This window comes from Hydra viridissima, unplaced genomic scaffold (genome assembly GCF_058129835.1).
Source record: "Hydra viridissima isolate aposymbiotic clone 2 unplaced genomic scaffold, HvirCarnegie_v1 scaffold_6, whole genome shotgun sequence".
In the NCBI taxonomy this organism is placed as follows: Eukaryota; Metazoa; Cnidaria; class Hydrozoa; order Anthoathecata; family Hydridae; genus Hydra; species Hydra viridissima.
In genome coordinates this window covers 3,589,266-3,613,805 of record NW_028324305.1, presented here as the reverse complement: position 1 = coordinate 3,613,805, position 24,540 = coordinate 3,589,266, and the positions used below count along the sequence as shown (strand labels likewise).

General features: G+C 30.6%; 4 protein-coding genes and 1 pseudogene across 6 annotated transcripts; 2 read left to right on the top strand and 3 right to left on the bottom strand.

The window, feature by feature from the left end:
• The first annotated feature begins 6,864 nt into the window (after window positions 1-6,864).
• LOC149886673 (uncharacterized) lies at window positions 6,865-7,747 on the top strand (annotated as a pseudogene).
• On the top strand, window positions 7,716-10,110 carry LOC149886672 (uncharacterized). Of its 2 annotated transcripts, none has more exons than XM_090091259.1 (8): window positions 7,716-7,920; window positions 8,081-8,193; window positions 8,306-8,377; window positions 8,599-8,694; window positions 9,112-9,293; window positions 9,572-9,636; window positions 9,803-9,897; window positions 9,995-10,110. In XM_090091259.1, exons 3-8 carry the CDS (start codon window positions 8,338-8,340, stop codon window positions 10,108-10,110), a joined length of 594 nt encoding a protein of 197 aa, XP_089947385.1. In that variant the 5' UTR covers window positions 7,716-7,920; window positions 8,081-8,193; window positions 8,306-8,337. The 2 variants fall into 2 exon arrangements, with proteins under 2 accessions (XP_089947385.1, XP_089947384.1); XM_090091258.1 differs by having other exon boundaries at window positions 7,716-7,993.
• A 10,052-nt stretch (window positions 10,111-20,162) lies between these two features.
• Window positions 20,163-22,013, bottom strand: LOC145189842 (superoxide dismutase [Mn], mitochondrial-like). Of its 2 annotated transcripts, XM_080066524.2 has the most exons (5): window positions 21,568-22,013; window positions 21,042-21,158; window positions 20,761-20,867; window positions 20,527-20,599; window positions 20,163-20,398 (listed from the first exon to the last, which is right to left on the bottom strand). In XM_080066524.2, the coding sequence occupies exons 1-5, from the start codon at window positions 21,785-21,787 to the stop codon at window positions 20,256-20,258; spliced, it is 660 nt and encodes a 219-aa protein (XP_079922650.2). In that variant the 5' UTR covers window positions 21,788-22,013; the 3' UTR covers window positions 20,163-20,255. The 2 variants fall into 2 exon arrangements, with proteins under 2 accessions (XP_079922650.2, XP_089946591.1); XM_090090465.1 differs by lacking the exon at window positions 21,042-21,158 and having other exon boundaries at window positions 21,568-21,848.
• Window positions 21,978-23,717, bottom strand: LOC145189841 (general transcription factor 3C polypeptide 5-like). Its single transcript, XM_080066522.2, has one exon. It carries the CDS (start codon window positions 23,607-23,609, stop codon window positions 22,128-22,130), a length of 1,482 nt encoding a protein of 493 aa, XP_079922648.2. The 5' UTR covers window positions 23,610-23,717; the 3' UTR covers window positions 21,978-22,127.
• Window positions 23,718-23,990: 273 nt separating this feature from the next.
• LOC145190646 (large ribosomal subunit protein mL54-like) lies at window positions 23,991-24,494 on the bottom strand. Its single transcript, XM_080067531.2, has one exon. The coding sequence runs from the start codon at window positions 24,426-24,428 to the stop codon at window positions 24,105-24,107; it is 324 nt and encodes a 107-aa protein (XP_079923657.2). The 5' UTR covers window positions 24,429-24,494; the 3' UTR covers window positions 23,991-24,104.
• Between the last annotated feature and the right edge of the window lie 46 nt (window positions 24,495-24,540).

Genomic DNA, 24,540 nt, shown 5'->3' with positions numbered 1-24,540 from the left:
TCATATTATTGTTTGGATAAACTTTAAGAATAAGAAACTTACCGAAGATTTTTATTATTATTATTGTAATCTTGATAGCAAATAATGATATACAAAAAAATTTATTAAAAAATGAGGTAAGCTTTCGAGGCGTCTAATTGAAAAATATTTATAGCTCCTGTTAATTAAATCATTCTTTCTGGCGTGGTCAATTTTTTCTAAACAAATATTTCTCTGCAATAGTGGTTAAGTGTTTTATTAGTGATAGTACTATTTATCAGTTGAACACACTTTTAGACGCAATACATTTCGACTTATTCTTTTATTTTGTCGATCAATTTTCAAGTTCTAGACTTCTAGTTTTTTACAAAAAAAAAAAAAAACACTTTTTTTTTTACAAAACAAAACAAAAAAAAAACACTGGTTCTTTTTATTGAAAATTAGTATTTAATCGTTTTAATTTATAAATGCCAAAGAAGATATCGTTCCTTTAATTGTAACAGGACTTAAGTCAAAGCGTCAACTTTAGCGAAGAAGGAAAAAACAGGTTTAAATGGCGCTGTGAGTTATAGCAACTTCATTAGACTAGTTTTTTTGTTTGTTTGGTACATTCCATGAAGAGTGAGGTGGATATATTTCCCTGAGTACTACTTCATGGAAAAAAAACTAAGCGAACCTTCAATTATTCAATAATTTTGAGTCATTCAATTTAAAAATATTTTTCCCCAAGTTGTCTGGAAAACAAAATATGTTATTTATGTCTTTTCATTTGAAATCGCTTCTATAACGAAATCTAAATCACAATCTGAATCGGAATTTCACCTGAAACTATTTGTAAAGAAACTTGCTGTTCTTTTTTTTCGTCGCTCATTTAAAAACAAGTAGGAAAAAATGGCGGTAAATCTACAGTTAACCGGTGTCATGTTAATATTTTACTCCGTTAAAATTTTACTGCGCAGTTAATTTTTAACATTAAAATTTTACTGCGCAGTAAAATTTTAACGTTAAAAATTTACTGCGCAGTAAAATTTTAATGTTAAAAATTTACTGCGCAGTAAAATTTTAACGTTAAAATTTTACTGCGCTCGTTATTTTTTTACTGTCATCAAGAAAAGAAGAGATGTTAAAGTTTGTGGGAGGGGCGGGTAAAAATATACATGTTTTATAAAACTAAGGGTACTTCAATTTTTCTTCCTATGAAACTTTTATTATTTAATGCATACGTTAAATGATAGTTTACTTTCCAGGCTAGATTTTGATTCACTTTTTTATGTAAAGCTATGCATTTTCCCTTATTCTTAGCATTAGAAGATTTTACATTTAGGAACATATATCAAATAAGTTTACCAATAACTGAAGGCCATAAATTATTGACGTATATATCTGACGAATGGGTTCAGATATACTTTAATAGGACTGTATATACTTCTAAAATAACATGAAAAACAAGTGGAACCAACAACATTTTATTTCAGTATAAATTTTTCTTACTTTAAAGTCTTTAGTGACAAAACAACATTAAAATGATTATTGTTTTTATTTTCTAAAAGAATAGTATGAGATGTTAGTTGATCAAGTTTAGTGGAAGCTGGATATTTTAGCCATGTTAGTTTTTGTCCTGTGAATGACCACACTGCTATATCAATTCCAATAAGATTTGCAGTACCAAGAATCTCTACATCTGTAGCCCATATACCATCTGCAGCCATGTCACTTTTGGCGAGATAACTTTTCATGTCATCACCTAAATATCCTGATAAGAGACTGGAGCAGGGTTCTGTTGTCATGTGTTTCACAACCAGATTGCGAACACATACATGTTGACATTCAGAACCTGACGGCAAAAACGAAATTGCTCGAAAAAAACAATTTCCATCAGCGTTGCATGCATGCATTTTCAAAGGTACATCATTTTCTTTTCCATCAATAAGATCTGGCATAACAAGTATTTTGAGAGCAAGTTTTTCAGCAATTTTCTGGCGAATATCTTTGGAGGGATGTTTCATAAGGTTGAGGTGCCGTTGAAATTCATCTTTATCACCACATTCTGAAGATAATTCAGACATTTTTGAATTACTTTCCTTTTCAATAAATGGTTTAAGATGATGTAGAGAATATTTTTTTTGCAATGTGTTATCCCCTTTACTGTTCCTTAATAAGCATGTAGAATTTGATAAAATATCAAGAATCTCATATGGACCCAGCCACGAGAAAGTCATTTTTGCACCTTTCCTATCATCTCTTTTAAGATTTCTTAAAAGTACTTTCTGACCAACACAATACTTTGATGCTGTTGCATGCTTTCTGTCATAGTCAATTTTTTGTTTCTTTTGTGAACAAACAATATTTTTCATGGCTTTTTCTTCAATTCCTCTTTTCATTTCTAAAGCTTTTTGTAAAACCTCTTTATCATATACAGGATTATATTCATCATCATTGAGTCTATCTATGTATTTTACATCGATTGGAAGGCAGGGTTGTCGGTTATATATAAGGAAAAATGGTGAGTACCCCATTGAATCATGCACTTTAACGCGTAAAGCAAAAAGGATTCCATCTAAAACTGACACCCAATTTTGAACATTTTCATTTAAGACCTTAATAATTGCTTTTTTAATTGTTTGGTTCTGTCTCTCTACAAGGCCATTGGCTTGTGGATGGTAAGCCGAGGTAACATGCTGCTGAGTACCTGTCATTTCATGTAATGCAATGGATACAGAGTTTACAAACTCCCGACCTTGGTCATTGATTTGTATTTTAAAACAACCATGTCTGCATATAACCTTATAGAGAAAGGATGCTACTGATACTGCTGTTTTGTTTCTTAGAGGTTCAGCTTCAGTCCATTTAGAAAAATAATCAATAAGAACAATCACAAATTTGAATCCATTCGATTCAGGTAATTGAATTAAATCCACACCAACTTGCTTCATTACTTGTTGTTCCACTTTAACAGGTTTTAAAGCAGGAGAGACTTTAAGATTTCTGTTGGAGGTTTTCTGGCATCGCTCACATTGATTTACATGATTTGTGATATCCTCCACTATTGAATGCCAAAAAAATCTTGAAGATATTTGCTTTCTAACAGCATTAATACCAAGGTGACCGGCTAATGCAACAGCTTTCTCTGAAGTTCCAAGGCCCTCATGAACTTCTTTAACTATGTTTAGTTGCTCTTCTCGATCTATTACCACAATCACCTTCAAGAAACAAAAGTTTGTTTTTAGACATTTAAATAAAAACAATAATTAGAACTAAAAAATGTTTTAAACGCTAAAATACTTTTTGAAATTTTGAATTAGTTAAAAAGTTTTTCTTACCATGCCAATATTTTTTTTGCAATACATCAATTTGTTGTCTATAATTGCAAAGTTTTTACATTGCCTTTTAAAGTTTGCCTTTTTTCCTCTCTCATTTACATCTTCAGGAAACTTTTTGTCATTCAAATATTTCCTGATATCATGAAAGTTAATATTTTTGTACATCTTGAAAACGCCAAAAAAAATAAACGCCAGAAACTGTATATTAAAAAAGTCAGTAAAATAATAACGATAGCAGTAAAATTCTAACGTTGAAATTTTACTGCGCAGTAAAATTTTGACGTTCGAATTTTGCTGCGCAGTAAAATTTTAATGGCAGTAAATTAAAAACGCTACACCGGCCTAAATAAATTTAAAATTTTTGCTTTTAAAAAATACGGCGGAGAGTGAAGAATTGCGTTTAAATAGATTAATAGTATGCACGCATGAGTGATTTTAAAAACGAAATCAATTTTTGAAGTTGATAAAATAAAAATAGTGCAACGCGCTTGATTTTAAATTACTTTATCATATATTCAGGGGCGGATCTAGCTTTTTTTTTGAGGGGTGCTGAGCAAGTATGTACTGCGAAGATATGTTCATTACCCCCCCCACCCGCAAGCTTTGCGAAGGGGGGGGGGGGGGTCATAAAAAAAGTACGGGGGAGAGAGTCACCCAAAAGTGTACAAGTTTGTTTAAGAGGTGTTCAAGGCAACGAATACGTACGTAGTTTGACTATATTTTTCATCAATTTTTTAAATTTTCAACCTCTTTTTTAACAAAAGAAAAGGCTATACCCCTCTGGCTCTTTTACCTGTCTGCCCATTTTTTTATACCCTTTAAACTGCCCGTATTTTGATTAAATAATCAGATAAGAAAGGTTACAATTCTTATAAACATATCTATTTTATTTCCATAATAGTATTTTGTATGCAAAATAATGCAGCAACTTAATTTTATTAGCAGTAATTGACTTTTATATCATTAACAATTCAATAACAGAGTTACAGCTAATAAAAATGATGATAAAAATAATTACTCTCGCCTGCCGAATAAACGGGGTTTAATTTCGTGAACCCAAACATTGAATACACAATTATTATCATGGCATATAACATAAACTAGGAATGGCATAAGAATTGAACAATAAAACCCAGTTTTGAAATGTTAAAAGTAAACAAATTTCTTACCATAACTGTGCTAAATTTCTTTTTCTAAACTGTTAGCTTATGACTAATATAGTAAATTTCAAATCATGAAACTTTACTAAACTAAAACCATATTTCAACAGTAGGAAAACTAAAATAAACTAGTAGAATGGTTACAAAATGTAGAACTGATAAAAGAAACTTTTAATAAAAATCTAGTTTCAATGGAACTATCCAAATTTTGCTTCTAATATGATTTTTAAACAGAAACTTAGAAATATATAAAGTAACCATCTAGTTTAACTTCTAAAAACATCTGCGTCATGCACATTATATTGCAATTATAACACAATTGTATTACAACTCACTATTAAAAATAATTATTAATACTATGATATAACATATTTATGTTTTCATCAGTTCTTCGAAATTTGGTAACATCAGTTTGAGAAAAAATAATTTGATGGTTTGAATAAAAATCTGCATTTGTATATAATTCGATACTGGTCAAATATCTAAAGTATTCTGACAAAGATTCGTTTCCAATTAATGATATAGAACAAGCATTAAATAAACAGTTTCCGTTTGGAGAAGTTCTAATAAAAAAACAAAAAATTAACATGAGCGAGGTAACATAATTTAATAATGTTATGCCACATTATTTTCTCCTTGAAGTATGATATAAAAATATATTATACTTAAGCATGAACAAAATTTTACTAGAAAAATATATTTTTAAATTTTAAGCACCTAGGACAAAATTTTACACATCTTTCAGCTTAAAATAAAAATAAGTTTGTAGTAAAATGTTTAAGCAAAAAAAGTTATATATGATTTCTTTATTTGCTATTATTTTAACTATTAATCAACACACACACACACACACACACACACACACACACACACACACACACACACACACACACACACACACACACACACACACACACACACACACACACACACACACACACACACACACACACACACACACACACACACACACACACACACACACACACACACACACACACACACACACACACACACACACACACACACACACACACACACACACACACACACACACACACACACACACACACACACACACACACACACACACACACACACACACACACACACACACACACACACACACACACACACACACACACACACACACACACACACACACACACACACACACACACACACACACACACACACACACACACACACACACACACACACACACACACACACACACACACACACACACACACACACACACACACACACACACACACACACACACACACACACACACACACACACACACACACACACACACACACACACACACACACACACACACATAAATATTTCGTTTGTTTTTTTATTTTTAAATAAATATAATTATTTAAGAAACAAATTATTACCTCACTGGTTGAAAATCGCTTTCTGCTCGAAATCATTGAGATGGGAAACTGTATATTTGAAACTTTGCATATTTTATGCAATACACTTAGTTTAGATTTTTATTAAACAAAAATTTTTCTCTAATAGTATTATGAGCTTTGACAATAACATTAGATAAAAACGATACCTTTTTTGATTGAACCCTATTTTCATCTAAAATACATTTTAAAATAATTTGAAGCATTGAATCCGCCATTTTCATCTAAAATACATTTTAAAATAATTTGAAGCATTGAATCCGCCATGTTTAGAACACTTAACCTACGAGTTAACCAAAAGCTTAGTGAAAATCCATTTTTCTGATTTATGCGTGATTGGCTTGCACCCTTCAGAGATCTTTCTGATTGGGTCAGCACCCCTCAGAACCAGTTTTGATTAGCTTAAGAAACCAAGCCAATCAAAAATAGCTTCTGAGGGGTGCAGGCCAATCAGAAATAATTCTGAGGGGAGCAGGCCAATTAGAAAGCGACTATACTGGAGTTTCCTAGTCGAAACATAAATATATATAAAATACGCTAGCGCTAACACAACAACAAAGATAATTATTTTCGACATCCTTCACAAAAAATTAAATCGCAAATTTTGAGTTGAATAAAATATTTTAACAATTTAATTTTTATATATAAAAAAATGCAACAAAATAGTAAACTTTGCTTGTTGAAAGTTGACGGGTGCTGGAGCACCCTTTGAACCCCTCTGGATCCGCCCCTGATATTTATATATAACATACAAAATTATCAGGTAAAACTTGTTTTCAATCTTTACTATTGTTTAATTAATTGTTATAATAATTTTTTTAATCAATTTTTAAAACGCAATTGTTAAAAAAACATAACAAAATGTTATTAACTATGTGCTCAATTAGATGGCAATGCAACATGCTGCTCGTGGGAGACTGTAGTTGCGTCATTGTGTAATTCATTGTGCACAATGAATATGTAGTTCAATGACTATATATGGCTCGTTGTGCATAATTCATTGTGCACAATGAATTAAGAAATGATATTTAAATTGTAAAAGCGAATGAACACGATAATGAAATACTTAACGTAAATAGAATGTAGTCGTCTTAGTATTACAGAGACCAAGTGCTCCAACAAGAATCATTGAAGATATTCTTCCGATCGACGTTGTGTTGAAAGAGAATTGGCGTTTGATGGATCTGGGGTTTAGCATTCAACAGCCAATGCCTGCTTTACAGTGGTTAGCACGACGCAGACTGATCAAAAACAGTGTGTATTGTGAAAATTGTAACACAGTTTGGATTGCATAGTTATCAAGATGCAATGGATAGGTACCGTTGGAAATGTAATGGATGCAATAAACGCCAAAGTGTAAGAGATGGCTCCTTTTTCAGCAAGAGTAGGTTGTCTCTTCAAACATTAATCTGTTATATTTATTGTTGGAGTCGAAATATGCCACTGAGTGAAATCCAGCATGAAGCAGGTATGAATGACGCTCCCAATACATTAGCAGATTGGGCAAACTTCTGTAGAGAGGTTTGCGAACAAGATCTTGAGACAAATCCTTCAGTTATTGTAGGAATCAACGCTGACGGGACACCAATCGATGTTGAAATTGACGAGTCCAAGTTTTTTCACAGAAAGTATCAACGTAAACACTGGCAACCCAAGTCATTGGGTGTTTGGCGGTATTGAAAGAGAGTCGCAGTTCTAGCTGGAACTTCTACCAAAAAAGTGTTTTTTGGTAGAAATTCCAGTTAGAACTGCGGAAACTCTTCAAAATCTTGTATTGCAGTTTATTTTGCCTGGAACTCATAGTCCCAGATGGCTGCCCAGCCGGCATCTTTACGTTGTTTCAACGTTGATATTAGGTTGAAGCGTTGTTTCAACGTTGGGTAACCAAATCGCAACGTTAAAATAACGTTACTATTTAAACGTTGTTCAGTAAACGTTATTTCAACGTTGACAAAAAAACTCAAACTTATTTCAACGTTTTAAAATAACCATGCGTTAGTTGGTGTTTAAAGTAAAATAAGTAAAGGCCAAAAAGTAAGTGAAATAATCTTTTAGTATGACACGGAATCAGAAAAGTTTCCATTAATAAAAGTTAAATTCTCTTCAGGTATTACATCTATTTCTTAAAGTTATTATTTTTTAAATAATGGGCTAAAAAGAAGAGCTATTATAACTTTTTCATTTCCACAAAAAGCAAACAGGATTGTGAAAATTTTGAGTTCACAACCACAGAAGAAAAAAGTGACAATGAGGATGTTGATTTTCTTCGAAAATATAAACAAAGAGAATTTCCTGGTTATTTTCCAAGTAGGCATTGGTTTATATGTTGGAAATATATAAATTTCAGTTTTTATACCTGAAAATAAAAATACCTGAGTTATCACAATTTATACTATAAAACATTAACTGTATTTTATAGGTTCAGTTATCAAAGATTTGGATAAAGTGTCAATGCACCTGACCTCCAGTAGTTCATCAATTAAATCTAGAGGTAAATGTATATACATACATACATACATACATACATACATACATACATACATACATACATACATACATACATACATACATACATTAAGTTTATTAAGAAATCATATATACATTGTATATATGATTTCATAAATACAATGACATGTTATTATATCATTGTATTTATGAAATATATTTTAATGGTTTGCATAACTTAATTTTACTTTCAATTTATAATTTTAGAGCCAAAAGTTGATGTGTATGGAAAGAACCTAAACTCACCTTGCCAAAAGTTTTCCCAAGAAGATATCAGTTCTTCTTTGTTTTCTCAAGATATAGGTTATTGTCTCATGAAATTTATTTAATTTATTTAAAATAAGATTGTTATTTAAAACAAAATGATACAATTATAATATAAAGTGTAATATTCAACTGATAGTGATACAAAGTGTTGACAAAGCTTTTTTAATCTATGTGTTTTAAGTTCAATTTGTATAAAGAAATTACTTAAAAACAATTTACCACACAATGGAGTTTAGAAAAATGGAAATAAACTACAGAAATTAGATAACGTTGATAAGTTTCCTATGTCTGAATGCAGTATGATATTTTGTATTTTAAAGTAAATTTTTATTTAAATTCATTTTTTTTGTAGAAATATAAAATTTATATAAGATTTAAAAGTTTTAAAAACTGAGGAATTTCCTTACTATTCAAATACTAAAATTCTTTTGTAAAACTTAATAAAATTTGTAGAGTTTCAAAAGAGAGTGTCGCATCTACTTACCGATATAAGAAATGAGATGCGAAATCAAAACAGAGTGACTGAGCCTGCTTCTAATAGTGAATTTGTAAGCCAAATAAGGGTTATTTCATCAAAAGTGGACTTCACTGAAGTGGATAAAGCATTAGATGATGAAAAAGTCCACTCATTGCAGGTGAGTTATAATAAGTATTTTATTAAATAATTATTTAGTCATTGAACATTACCCTTTAGTTAAAAAAACATTATTAAAATGGACAACGGTCCTTGAAACATTAAAAAATTCTGGAATTTTATAAGTAAAAAATTGTCCTGGAAAATTTTTGGAATTTGTCCTAGAAAAATCCTGGATCACTTTATTAAAACTTGTTTTGGAGATCTGAAATAATTCAATGTTTTGATATCATATTTGACCCAAACCATAATGTTAGATTTACTTTATGTTTTTTGTAGGTAAATCAGCTACAATCAATTGATGGAACATCCTCAAAAGATAGAATACACAAAATTATGCTGAGGTAATTAACTGATAGCTCTTATCTCATTCATAATTACTTTTTACAAAAAATATTTGTTTAATAATTTTAGAAAAAAGTTATTTCATAATGAATTCAATTTAAATATTTGAAAAATTATTATTTATTTATAATCACTTCACAGTTACATTATCTTTTAAAAATTTAGAATATTTTCAAACAGTTTTATGGCCTCCATGAATATGAAATGCAAAGGTGGAAAAGTATGTTTTAAGAACACTAATTTATATAGGATTGTTAAAGGTATATCTTTAAAAGTTATGTGAAACTTTTTCATTCATTATATTATTGCAGTTCTTCCTTTTTTGATTTTTACTTTATATTTTCTTTTTTTTTACAGCTTCTACTATTAAATACGAGGGAGCGACAGAAACTTTGATTAATGGAATATTGTCTAACTTCCTAAAATACGCTCCATTTCGAAAAGGTGGCAGTAAAGAAAAGGAATTTGTGTAGATTTTATTCAAATATATGTAAATATATGTAATATTTAAATATATATATCATAAACAAATGTTATCTTTTTCTTTACTAATATATATCTAACTAAACTTAACTAAAAATAGTCTAACTGTAGACTGAGTCTACAGTTAGACTATTTTTAGTTAAGTTTAGTTAGATTGATAGTCCAATAGACACAATTAATTGAGTCAATTGAAGATTGATTTAACGTTGATAAATCAACGTTGAAAAAAACTGTCATTCTAAACGTTGTTTCAACGTAAATTCAACGTTAGGTTTCAACGTTATTTCAACGCTGTTTGCCGACTGGGTGGGCATCTTACGTTGGAATACAAAACTTACGTAATGGAATTTATTCCCATGCAGTTGTCACCCACGAAAGCAATTTCGTCAACCTTTAGATAACGACACACCCAAAACATTGAAAATCTATGGATACGGGTTAAGCGTAAATTGAGGCAACAGTTTGGTACATACGAAGGTTTGTTCACTTCCCATCTTCACGAATATATGTGGCGTCAACAGTTTAAAGATGTCCCTATATTCTCAGCATTTGTTTCCTGCGTGTCCCGTCAGTATCCTCTGTAATTGTTAAACTAAACGGCTATTTTCATAGTCAAATCTATTTAAAACACATCAGCATGAACAATTATTATATTAACCTATATTCTTTAACTATAATTAATCAAAAACACTTTTACACATAGCATATAGAGTAACAAGATAATAACAATATCATAAAAATAACATAATCACAATAAAAAAGGTTATAAAGAGTACACAGTTCCAAAATGAGAAAAAAAAAAGAAAGTAAAAAAACTACTTTGAAACTTATCTAATTTGCTTTTAATAAATAATCTATGACGTTTTCACTCTCCGCCGTACTTTTTAAAAGCAAAAATTTAAAATTATTTTAGGCCGCTTAACTGTAGATTTACCAAAATGGCTATGGCCATTTTCTGAAAACATTTTTCGATATATTTTAAAATCCATAAGAAATCTATTTTTCCTTACTAAAGTTAGATATGAAAATTTGCTTTTGATAGTAGGGTTAGACCCTGACTGATCACACTCTAAAATTTAATGCTGACTAATCAAACCCTAAAAATGGAATTGAGTTTAAGCATTACACTATTTTATATAATAATGCGCATGGCACGCCTCTTATAATACCGCACTCTACACCTCAATTATTCAAAATAAATCGCAAAAGAATTTCTTTATTTTCTAAAATCCACATCCGATAAAGTTAGCAGCATTTTTACTTTTTTGAAACTTCACTAATTGATGACATCACTTCTATCTTCATTTATCGTTTCAATAAAAAAAAAGGCTTCGAGCCTTAGAGCTTATAATCTTCGGAAGAAAATATAAAAAATAACGTGGAAAAACAAGTTCAAATTAAAACAAAACGAGATAAACTAAAATCAAAACAAAAACTTTAACTAGAAAAACATTTCAAGTTTTAGATTTCTTCCTGATAAATATTTTATTGACGTCACTTAAATCTCTCTCGTAAAAGATTATCGTTTCGTTTACGTGCTGTATTTTTTGATTTTTTTTAATGAGTAAATTCGTGAGAATTTTTTTAAAAATGAGGTCATATAAAGAGCGAGTTGGAAAAGTTGCTTTTTGTAAATTGCATGCAACAAAAAAAAGTTCTTTATTAAGTTTCTTAAAATTCATAACAATACTAAATACTACAATTCGGCAAACACAAAAAAGATTAAAACAAGTATTTTTAACAATAAGATAAAATTGCTCAATCAAATTAAATTTACTCATTTTTAAATAGTGGTAAAAAATATTCAACTTTAAATCCTTCCGTATTCTAGTTCCAGTATTAAACAAGTCTTAGTTTACACTAGCAGTTCTATTGTTGACCTTTTTTTCTCATTCTTTCGAGCAATAAACTTACAATTATTACCTGTTTTGTCAAATTCTTGTGGTTGTTCATTCAGGTCTGGGACAACGTGTATTGATTTATTTATTTTTAAAAAAAAAAAAAAAAAAAAAAAACGATATACAATTTGTTATATAAAAAATTGTTCAGACCTTGGAATTTATTACCTTTACCTTAATCAGACAGTCTTTCCAACGCATTTGTACCTGATTATACAATGCGTCCAGAAAGTTTATAGGAGGGAAAATTTCTTTTATGTTATTGGTCAAGTTATTTTAACGATAAAATTGTCAAAAAAAAAAGATTTTTAAATAATTTTTATCAAGTAACCTTCATTAAGCTTTAGTTAACAAATTTAATTTTACAATGGAATTTTATAAACTTATGTATGTAAAAATACAAGAGCAAGATATAAGTATTAAATTTATTTTACAAAAGTGACAATTAAATATAATGGTATTGAATTAACTCGAAAAAACATTAAAATTGGATGTAACGAGGCATGGATTCTATCAATCTCACGCAATAATCTTTGACCAATCAGCCCAAATCTCTGATAACTGTTGTTTAATTTTTTCGACTGAAGTTATCTTGTATCTGGCATGTTTTCGGTAAAATTAACTCCATACATGTTCAATAGGATTTAAATCAGGCGACCGAGCACACTAAGGAATAACTTTGCTGTCTGTTTCATTGAACCAGTCTTGAATTGAATGCACAGTATGAGGTGTGGCGCCATCCTGCTGAAATATCCAATTTATGCTTCTTCCATAAGATAATGAAACAAACTGTTTTAAAAACTATTCTAGAGTATCTTTTTAGCTATATTGATTGATTCTTCATATATATATATATATATATATATATATATATATATATATATATATATATATATATATATATATATATATATATATATATATATATATATTGAGACCTTGACCTTGGTGAGTAATACACTCCCATATTCCAGCCTCCACCTCTACCTCCTTGTAACCATGGTATAACATAGCGAGATGAATGCTTCTCAAGTTCGCATTTTTTAACATACACTTTTCCTTTGCGATTTAGTTCCTCAAAATTAGCCTTATTACTGAAAAGCACACGAGAGCATTCTTCAACAGACAAGTTGAATCTTTATCACCATTTCAATTGTTTTAGGCGGTCTTTACGGTTAAAAGTGGTTTTTAATGGCGATATATGATCCTATGCCTTTGTTGAGTAACACTTTTCTCACTGTTTCTTTGACAATTGTAACATTCTTCAGAGAATCAATGAATTCTCTGGTTTGATTATTATTATTATTATTATTATTATTATTATTATTATTATTATTGTTATTATTATTATTATTATTATTGTTATTATTATTATTATTATTATTATTATTATTATTATTATTATTATTATTATTATTATTATTATTATTATTATTATTATTATTATTATTACTACTATTATTATTACTATTATTATTACTATTATCATCAACACTGAATAATTTTGCTATAGGAGCTTTGATTGGTTTCCTTGTTTATTTAAACCAACAATTTGCCAATTAACGCTTTTAGAAATACTTTTCTTACCTGTTTGCTTAAAATCTTATTTATTTATTGTCTCATGATAACTTTTGTGTACAAAATTAAAAAATGTTATCATTTTCTAACAAATAACAAATATCATTTTCAGTGGAAACGGAGGTCGGATGGATTACATAAATCAAAACTAACACAACTCGTTTAAATTTATAGGCCATTTATTCCCAGGTAAAAAATTGCTAATTAATTGATTATCAAATCAATTAATCACAGATCGGTATCACAAAAAATTTGCCCAAGTGTAAACTTCCTTAACTCAGTGCAGGAGAGCTGGGGTAGATTCCCTACATCCCCGACCGGGAAAACCTTAACTGATTAAAGGGCCTTTAACAGATTTTTATCACTCCCTTTTTTTTTTGTCAAACTTTTGTAATTTCCATTTGTTCTTTCAAAAAAATCAAGTCTAGAAAAGTTTTCCAAAAATTATTTTTAAAGAGATTTGGTAATTGGCATTCAGTCTGTTTTAGGTACTGCATACATACATGCATAGAAGCCAATTACTTATCATTTCGGGAAGCCACATTAACTATTTGTGGGTGAGACTAGCAAAATAGATCTAGTGCCACCACTGGTCGTTACTATTTAATTGGTTATAGGTTTTTACCCCATAAACATCGTAGTTGAGACGACTAGTTGTTTTTTTTCACCCTCTAAACCAAAAAACACTGTTTTATTTTTTGAGTTATCTTTGATTCTAAAATATCATCAAAAAAAGCGTAATCAAAGTTGCTCTGGTTACCCTAACTGTGCAATATCATAAAGATCATGACTTTGTTTGAGGAAATTTTCGCTTACACAGACACCTAAGTAATGACAAAAAAAGGTCTGATCAACTTCATTCTTCACTAACTGAAGATATAGAATTCAGTAACATTTGCCTATTTTACCTGGAGAGAAGCATAGCATACATACTTAGGAATCTGTTATATAATCTGAAAGATAGTCATCCCAAACAACATATTCCTCCTTTGAAAACATATCCTACCATAAAGCTTTCGTTTTAAAAAAAGGGAGCTTATCGGGATAAAGTATGTTTGATATACCAAAAGCCAATCTTGATTTTCCGGTTCCAGGTAAACCATGAAAATACAAACACATCGTTTTAAAAGTATAACTTTCAAATTTGCTATCATAATACATACTCAGGGATCTGTTGTTAACACGCCACATACTGAAAAGCTTTTCATCATTAGCTATATTACTCAATGCAATACCTCTATCAATCAATCAATTACCTTCAAATAATCAATTACCCTCAACTAATTTAAATACTCTTTGCAGCTTAATCTCTTACTAAAATTAAAATTTTGCACTTTTTTGCAATTTTATTGCCAATTCACATTATTTCTAATCTAAGCCAGCCATTCAACTGATGTTCTGAAATCTCCTCGCACAAAAATGATAAATATACACGTTAAACTTTTAGTTTGATGAGCCATTTTATTTAAATGTAATGTTGCGTGTCATTTTATATTTGTAGGAAGAAAAATAATTTTCCCCTGTTGCTGTCCATACCTTTAAATCAGTGTTGCGTAGGACTTCAAATAAAAAATCCTACCTCCTTCCCACCGAATGGTTTTATCTGAAACAGATCATATTACGAGAATCAATTGTCATAAAAATGATGACCGATAGATCCTTTTTTAATTGCATGCTCCTCCCATCAAAATATCTTATTTTAGTCAAAAGTCAAGAGGTTACACACTACCTCACTAGCATCGCTGAAATTTGGCAGAAAAGTTTGGAACAATAAGTTTTTTTCCTAAAATTCCTGCTTGTTTTGGATTTACAACTACTTGCAGTTTGTTCCATTTTGACTGAAAAATGAGGGGAGAAAAGAGCTGAAAGTATTTCCTTTACTATTGTGCTTATAAGGTGCTTGTAAAAAAACTACAATGCTGAGAATTGATAGCAAAAGAGTTTGAAATCTGCTGAATCCAAAATTTATGTTTTTATTTCTAAAGACAAAGTAAGTGAATTTATTTTAAGATTCACGTAATGCATTTAACAATAATAGTAAAAAAGCAAGACATATACAGGAAAATTTTCTTAAAATTAAAATGAACATCTACTTTATGGAGTAATTTTATTTCAGCCGACGTTTAGGTGTATTAGTCAGTTGACTTGTAAAAAAAAATAGTATATAGGTATCCAATTTATAAAAACTATATATAACTTTAAAGTTGTTACACAGTATTGTGCAATATTTTGTAAATTTATCATTTTGTTACTTATTAGTTTGATAACATAATAAATATACCATTTGAATTATGTAATGTTTTTTAAGTTTTTATTTTATTTCTTGTTCTATTGTATTGATAAAATAGTATTAGTCATTAACAAAATTAATAATTAAATTACATGTGTAAAGTCCGGCTACGTAAAATTTAAGCACCTTTTAACGGGAAATTTTAAAAATAAAATATCAGTCTTAAATTTCGGTTAATGTCTTAAATTAAAGCTCTGTGTCTTAGTTATTGAAAAAATTAAATATTGAAAAGAAATTTTTTATACTTTTAAAAATCCCGTCAAAACAAGAAAAAGCTCGCGAAAATGTTCTGCACGAATTTATTTCGATTCTAAGCGCTTCACATTCTTCAATCGCAAAGGCAATCAAAGTACCTCTATTAACAGCCCAATGTGTGATTTCTAGATTCTGGGAGTCTGGAACTATTCAACGGAAGAAAGGTTCAGGAAGAAAACAAGGGTTCCTCGATAAGAAATTAGTTGAGAGCTTAAAACAATCATTCAAGCAAAACCCCAGCCTATTGGATAGAATTCGAGCTCAACTTTACGGAACTTTAAGATCATTTATAATGAAAGTGCGTAAATTCTGTAATTTGAAGCCTTTTAAAGTCATGAAAGTACCTAATCGCAATCAGAAACAGAATTTGGCTACCAAAAAGCGAGCTAGAAAATTATTTGACTCGGTGATGATAAATCAAAATGGCTGCGTTATCATCGACGATGACAATTATATCAAAACTAACTTAAAACAAATCCCAGGTCGTCAATTTTATGTTTCAAACAAGCAATTTGGTGTTCACAACAAATTTAAGTATCAAAAGTGCGGCAAGTTCTGTAAAAAGTTTATGATATAACAAGCGATATGCAGTTGTGGCCGTAAGTCAAAGGAGTTTGTCACTTTTCAGACAATGACCAAGGAACTTTACGTCTCTAAGTGCTTGAAAAAATGTCTGCCATCTTTTATCAAGTCCCATAATGGTCCCACCACCTTCTGGCCAGACTTTGCCTCATTTCATTACGCCAAACACACGATTGATTGCATGAATGCCAAAGAGTTAGTTTTTGTTCCAAAAGAGCTGAATCTTCTAAACTGCCCTCAATGGCTACCTATTGAGAATTTCTGGGCGATTATCAAAGGATATGTCTAAGAAGTCACAGGTAATTAAAACTGCCGACGCTCTGTTAAAAGCATGGGAGAAAGAGTGTGAAAAAGTTCCAGAATCTGTTGTGCGCAAGATGATGAGCAGTATCAAAACGAAGATTCGTCCATACCTCCAAGGAAACCTCTAATTGTAATTTTTTGTTATGTAGTTAATAATTGAGAAACATAGCTTTAATTTATAACAAAAAACGAAATTTTGGACTGATGTTTTATTCTAAAAATTTCCCGGTAAAAAGTGCTCAAATTTTACGTAGCCGGTCTTTACGTAATATTGCTCAATACAATTATTATCTCGCAAAGTGATATTTTAGTGAATGTAAACTATATTTTGCCAATAGTTAGCAGATACTTAGACATTTTAGAATATGCTTAGCAATCTGTTCTAAACAAATATAAGTTTATTTTGAACAGATTGCTTGTGTTCAAGTGCATCATATTTTTTAGGAACAGATTGCTGTTTAAACATTTAGATTATGCTTTTTAACTAAATTTTATGCGGACCAAGATACTAATCATTGCTTTGCAAAAATTTTACCTTAAATTATCTTTTAAAAAACGTGCATCATTTTTTTTCTAATCAAATTGATCTTCGTTCGGGAACATCATGAATACTTTTTTTATTTTGGGTTTACTGTTTTCTACAATATGTTAAACGAAACGTGTATTTAACAAAATAAGTGTAGCTGAATAAATGCAAATGTTGCTATTTTGTCTAGATATGTGCAAATCAATGCAGTATCGATAAAAATTCATAATAATTCACGGCTTTGGAAGCATCCTGGTAACATAAATTTAAAAAGAAATGACGAGCTTGTCAAAATTATGTGCCCAAATGGTCCATGCGCATTCGTTTAAATGGCTACCAGTAGATAGCCGATGCTGGATTCCGGTCTTACCATATCATTTGCAAAATACCAAATACATTAATAGAACTACTTTTTAGCCAGAAACGACTTGAAAAAATCAATATCCTAAAGAAACAGTCATTTTTGCATTTAAACTAATTTACCGTGAGATTGGCATACCTTTTACATACTAAAATCTTTTTTTTTTTTAACATTTATATTAAGTTTGATACATAATTATTACACAAAAAATTGGTGTTTTGTGTATTTTTTTAAAAATAATTATTTCTATTAGTTATTTTATTTCTATTATTATTAAATTCAGTTTGAAAAATGCGTGTTGAAAATCATACTTATATTCGCCATACCCTATGCTACTTTGAAAAAGGATGGAAAGAGCCATTTCACTGTCTCAAAAAACTTTTCGGGGAGGGAGCAATCAGCAAAGGCCAATATAAAAATGGTCCAAGAGGTTCAAACGGGTGAAAAAAAACCTTCCAGATGAAGAAGGAAAAAGACAACCATTGGATTTCGACAACCAGACCCTTCTCGCAACCGTTTTAGAAGACGAAAGCCTGACAACAATAATGCTAGTCCACAACTTGTCAACCAATCAAAAATCGTTCATCGTCTCAAAAAGCTCGAGATGAGTGTGGATGGGTACCCCACGAACTCATTGACAACAATAAATCATAACGCCCCCATCTTTTTACCGATTTGTTGTAATCTAATTGACCAGCTCCGTTTCTGCAGAATTTCTTTAAGGGTGATGAATCATGGCTTATCTTCAAAAACGTGAATAAAAGTAGGCTTACGTATTGCTGTGTTTCCACAAAAGGTTATCAAAAGAGATCCACTGTAACAATGCTATGTGGTGTGTATATTGGAGCAGAAGCAGAATCATCCACTGTAAACTCATCTTAAACGATATTTGTTATTGGTTGAATGACAACGATGAGCTTTAACAGAGGCGGATTAGGGAAAAAAATGGGAAGCGGCAATTCAACATTAACAGCGATGCTTGACTGCCTTCACGCTGAAATCAAGACAAAACGACCACGAAAAAAGAACCATATTGTCATTCACCGCGATAACGCCTGTCCTCATGTTGTCAAATCGCTCATCGAAAAACTAGTAAACGAACAAAACGACGATTTTGATGACTTAGTAACCGATGTCAGTGTGGATTACAATCCAAGAACCATGACTTCTATGCCTATTGAAAAAAATGGGAGCAGTTTTTGTGTTTGATTGTGAATACGCTCCGAAATAACATTTACCCTATTTGTAGTAGATGGTGAATAACATTTACCCTATTTGTAGTAGATGGTGAATAACATTTACCCTATTTGTAGTAGATGGTGAATAACATTTACCCTATTTGTAGTAGATGGTGAATAACATTTACCCTATTTGTAGTAGATGGTGAATAACGTTTACCCTATTTGTAGTAGATGGTGAATAACATTTACCCTATTTGTAGTAGATGGTGAATAACATTTACCCTATTTGTAGTAGATGGTGAATAACATTTACCCTATTTCTAGTAGATGGTAAATACGCTCCAAAATAATCATTAACATCTGTTCGTTAAATATTTTTTTTATTTTTGTTGAGTAAAATTTGCTAAAAAAAAAGCCGCAAATAATGCATCTATATAAATACGGCAAAATTTTGTCTATTTAAACAATTAATTCATAAACGTAAAGCCAAAAAAGAAAAATCCCTCAAGTTGATGTAAATTCAATTTAAAAAACTCAAAACAAGCACTTTTTTTTTTGGTCAAACTTTTTGTAGAGCAATAGTTGTCGACACCCTTTTTTTATTAGAGTATTTGTAATTCGTGACTCCTAAAGTAGTAAATCCTAATTTGCAGTTTTTAGAGAAAAAGAAACTACGATTTTCAGATACAGCAATACCAGATTTCAGCGTAATGCCATTATTACAAGTTCTTTATAAGTGTCATTTTTAATCAAAATTGACCAGATTTCTAGAAATCTTGAACGGATAAGAATTTTGAAGAAAACATTTTGTCTCTCCTAAATTGTTTAAACATTTGTGACAAATTTCATTCATTTTGGTGAAGGTGCAGATTGTGTGTGTGTGCTTTTTGACATAGAATGGCTTTAAATACAATGACTTTAAATACATGAATGGCTTTAAATACAAAGTTACGATTTCCATGAGCAACTTTAGAGCGATTTTTATGAGCAAAAATTTATCAAAACTTAGTTTTATGATAGCAATCGTAACTTTTAAAATTAAGCCAGATGATATATAACAGACATGAATAACAAGAAATGCACATTTTTAAATGCTTCAAATTTACATAAGATTCTTCGAGGAAAAAGTCATATTCATTATAACATTAATAATTCATTCAATCATTTACTTGCAGTAAACCTTGCAGACACATTATTCCAATCGATAACGTTATATATCGCGTTGACATAGTCAAGACGAACATTCTTATACTGCAAGTAATATGCATGCTCCCAGACATCAATGCCCAGTAATGGTATCAAACCTGGATACCAAAAAGTAAATGAAAAGTTTTAAAAGTATTATTTAGAGGAAAATCATTCAGAGTGAAGAACAAATTCAAAATGAAATACTTTTTAAAACAACGATATTATTTTTAGCAATCAATCTTACCAGTGGAAGCTTGCAAAGGATCTTGGTTAGGTAAAGCAGCGATTGCAAGTCTTTTACTCACAGGATCATAACCCTAAATAAAGATGATTGAAAAAAAAAATTTACAAACAAAAAGACAAGAGCATGAAAGGAAAAATACCAAAAAAGTATTTAAAAAAAGACTAAAATCGAAATTCGTATGAAACCTAAAATACTGGCAAACTAGCAAAATAACCATGAGTGAGTACTACCTACCAACCATCCCCAGCCTGAGCCTTGTACTGCAACAGTTGAAGCTGACAGCCTCGTTTTCATTGATTCAAAAGAGCCAAAGTCTCTTATAATAGCTTCTAACAGTTCACCTAAGGAATGCAATCTAATAGTGAATAAAGATAAGAAAATCACAAAGTCTAACTATTTTATCTTATTATCATAATAAGCATTTAAGATGAACTCCAATCATGCACTGTAGTTGAAATAAGCTTCTTAAAAGGTCAGTGCACATCATAATACGTTGTCATAAATACATAAGTTACCTGTTGGTTTTCCTCCGCCGTTCGGCGAGAGATTAGTCCAAAAAATGGAATGATTTATATGTCCACCTCCGTTAAATTTCAACGCAGGAGCAAGGGAAATAATCTTTGACGTATCGCCTATAAAACATCGAAATCAACTTATGTTACAGATTTATGCTTATTTAATATTCAGAGAGGTGAGAGGGAGTCAAATTGACTTTTTCAATTCCAAAACCAAACATCGAAACAACGAACAACCGAACATTCCTTACGAAACGAATTGCACTACTGAAAGCGGTTTAACTGATTAAGAAGCTTTTGTAATTATAACAATTATTTCTACTACACTTGCATATGAATTTTTTTTAGTAGGATATGAAGCAGTGCCATTAATCTGTAACATTTGATGGTATATACTTTCAATTTAAAATGTAATACCTTGCAAGTATACAAATGAAGCGCTAGCATAGAAAAACTTCCGTGCTTTACTATGCAAGCGCTTCATTAACTTGAAAAGAGAAAGATTCCAATTTATATATAGGATTACCTTTATGAAGTGCTTCAGCAAGTTGCTCCTCTGCAATATTCAAATTGTTTACATAAGCTTGGTGGTGTTTACGGTGATGTAGTTCCATAATATGGCCACTGATTGTTGGTTCTAATTCATTGTAGTCATAACCCAGGTCAGGCAGCGTGTGTTTTCCTGCAAATATTACTTTTGATGTTTTTTTGAATGCCGAAAAACGACGGATTCCAACCGAAAACATTTTGTTGCTTTGTTATAAGAAGTAAAGATTGATACGTGATTTTATTTAAACTTATTTTATAATAAAAATGGTCAAAATAAAATTAAGCGTTATTTCTAACGAAGAAAAAAAAAAAAAAAAAATTAGTATGTCCATTTTTTTGTCCACAACTTTAACTCTCAAACTTTCTTAAAGGAAAAAAAAACATCAGTTTAAACTTATTCAAATTTATGCTACCTAATCAGTTAACTTATTCAAATTTATGCTACCTAATCAGTTAACTTATTCAAATTTATGCTACCTAAAAAAAGTCTCGATAAAAAATATTAGAAATAAAATAAATTAAAATTCAAAGTAAAACTCAATCATCAACAATGTTTTCCCCAGTATTATTAAGTATCTGAAGATAGCTGAAATTCTCTGAATGATTTTCATTTATTATACTGTAATTCTCAAAATGCTCTTCGTCACCAACAGAGTCGTCGTAATTTTCTTCTTCAGCAATTAAACTAGGATCAAGAACACTACTTTCGTTACCTTGTCTCTTAAAATAGTCTACAGCAGCTTCAACTATAAGAGAACGAATCTTGTTTAGAACACCTGGCTCAAACCAACCGTCTTTATCCGTGCAAAGACTTTCTTTTCCGTCATTACTATGAATTATTTCCTGAACTCGCGGTTCATGCAAATCACACAACTGATACATCATATATCGAGTGTATATTGGTTTCGTAGTAGTAAAAATGTATGGAAATAAATCTTGAAAAGTATTGTCACAATCACTTTTAACAGGATCAATCACAGAACTATTATGCGATGAAACACGCGCTTGAAGATTTCGTGGTATATAATTCATATTACTTCGTTTCGGCACCATTTGCGCAAAATTAAAGTTAGAATCCTTTGAATTGCGAATACGAACTTCCAGGAGCTGATAGATTTTAGATTTGGGATCTTTCCTTGGATCATACCCCATACGGCACCAGAGTGTCCTCCAAGGACCATTTAACCAATAATAAGCAAAATATGGCAAAATTTTTTTGACTCGCTCGTTGCCTGTGTGAACATGACATTTCAGCGCTGCTTTAGACCATAAAGGTCGTTGTGCAAACATCTCTTCAATCATTTTAATAGCTTCAGCATCGGGACCATTTTTAATTGCATTAAAATTTTCAACAGCTTTAGCTGAGGGCTCATTCACAATATTTTCAGCATCAAAGAGCGCAGCTTGAGATTCAGTCTGTCTTCGCTTACGCGCCAATCCAGTGGCATGTTCAGCTTCAATATTTTCATTTGCTAATTCTTTTATATTATCAGTTTTTGAAAGAACAGGGTCTGGTCTGTAGTTATAATTGCCACATGAGTCAATACGTCCAAATATCGGCGGTGGAAAATGAGGCGGAAATTCTTCTAAATTTAACTCACTACCATGTATTGTTTTAAAATAATCCCACATCGGCTTCGGAGTAAGATATTGGTAGTCCATTAGCGTTTGGAACTTGTATGACTGCTTTACAATTCCACAAATTTCTTGGTTATACTCCATTCCACTCCCATCTTTTTTCAAGCGACGTCTGACCTTTATTAGTACACCACTGCATGGGACTAAATCGGCACATATGAAGTGAGCATTCAAATCTTCTGGTCGATAAGTCATTTGTAATCGACATTTTTTCTTATAAAAAACCTCACTGAGAACATTTTCACCACCCAAGGTTGCCAACATCTTATCCACATTCTTTATATATCCTGGATATTCAACAAGAACAAGTTTCTTAGTACTTATTTTGGAAAAATTTATTGGAATGTCATCATTTTTGTTTTCATCTGATTCTTCATTCATTTTTCTTTTTGAAAAGGAAAAAATCTCAAACAAATTCTATAACAATAAACAAAAAAAAAAATCTCAAAATTCTTAACTGTAAATTTTTAAAATTCGTACTGATATTTTTAGGTATAAAGAACTTAAGTAAGGTATATCTAGGCAAGTAATAACCAATAAAAAAGGAAAAAAAAAAAGAACATAAAGTTTCTATCAGAGAGTATGATAAAACAAAAATGTAAAGAAAAACAAAATCTTCTTTGCACCAATAAACCAAAAAAAAAAAAAAAACAAAATCTAAAAAAATTGCTTCTATGTAAAAAGCAATAATTTCAAAAACCCTTCTGTCTTTGGCAAAATTATTTAACTAAAAATAAAAAAACTGTAAAAAACAAAACAAGATATGAACCACAAAATTGTATAAGTGGAGCAGTATTTATTAGATAGAAATGAAAAATGCAATCAAAATGTCAAAGCTGCTTTATTCACTAACTTAAAATCCATGCAGTCTTAAAATTATAATTTTTTACTCTTTAAGATCATATTCTGCTGACGAATGTGCATTTTTCTACGCCTCTTTTCGTATGCTTTGCCATGAGTCTCTAGTGACATGTCTTTGAAGTCTATTTTTGGACCTCCAAGAGTCCATAGCCAGTCTGGATATTCACTAATTGGTTTAAGTTCTATTTCCTTACCATCCTTTGAAAAATCCAAACCAGGGCAAGTAGAAGGTAATGGCTTGGAACAATAGCTTTTCCCCAAAGTTAGCATCACATTTCTGAATTTCTGCACAGACCTAAGCAGCACAGGGTTGAAGTAAGACTTAGTGCAGACAAACATGTAAATTAAAAATGGTTATGACTCTAAATTTTAACAACAAATCTCATTATTTATTATTTACATTAAGAGAAACTAAAAATCAAAATCTTTGTATCAACCTATAATCATTTTT

Coding starts and splice junctions, on each gene's coding strand:
- LOC149886672 (XM_090091259.1), top strand. CDS start 8,338: ATGCACCTGACCTCCAGTAGTTCATCAATTAAATCTAGAG. Junction 9,294..9,571: donor AAAAAGTCCACTCATTGCAG/GTGAGTTATAAT, acceptor TGTTTTTTGTAG/GTAAATCAGCTACAATCAAT. Junction 9,637..9,802: donor ATACACAAAATTATGCTGAG/GTAATTAACTGA, acceptor TTAAAAATTTAG/AATATTTTCAAACAGTTTTA.
- LOC145189841 (XM_080066522.2), bottom strand. CDS start 23,609: ATGAATGAAGAATCAGATGAAAACAAAAATGATGACATTCCAATAAAT.
- LOC145190646 (XM_080067531.2), bottom strand. CDS start 24,428: ATGTTTGTCTGCACTAAGTCTTACTTCAACCCTGTGCTGCTTAGGTCT.
- LOC145189842 (XM_080066524.2), bottom strand. CDS start 21,787: ATGTTTTCGGTTGGAATCCGTCGTTTTTCGGCATTCAAAAAAACATCA. Junction 21,159..21,567: donor TGCTGAAGCACTTCATAAAG/GTAATCCTATAT, acceptor GATGTTTTATAG/GCGATACGTCAAAGATTATT. Junction 20,868..21,041: donor CGGCGGAGGAAAACCAACAG/GTAACTTATGTA, acceptor TGCATTCCTTAG/GTGAACTGTTAGAAGCTATT.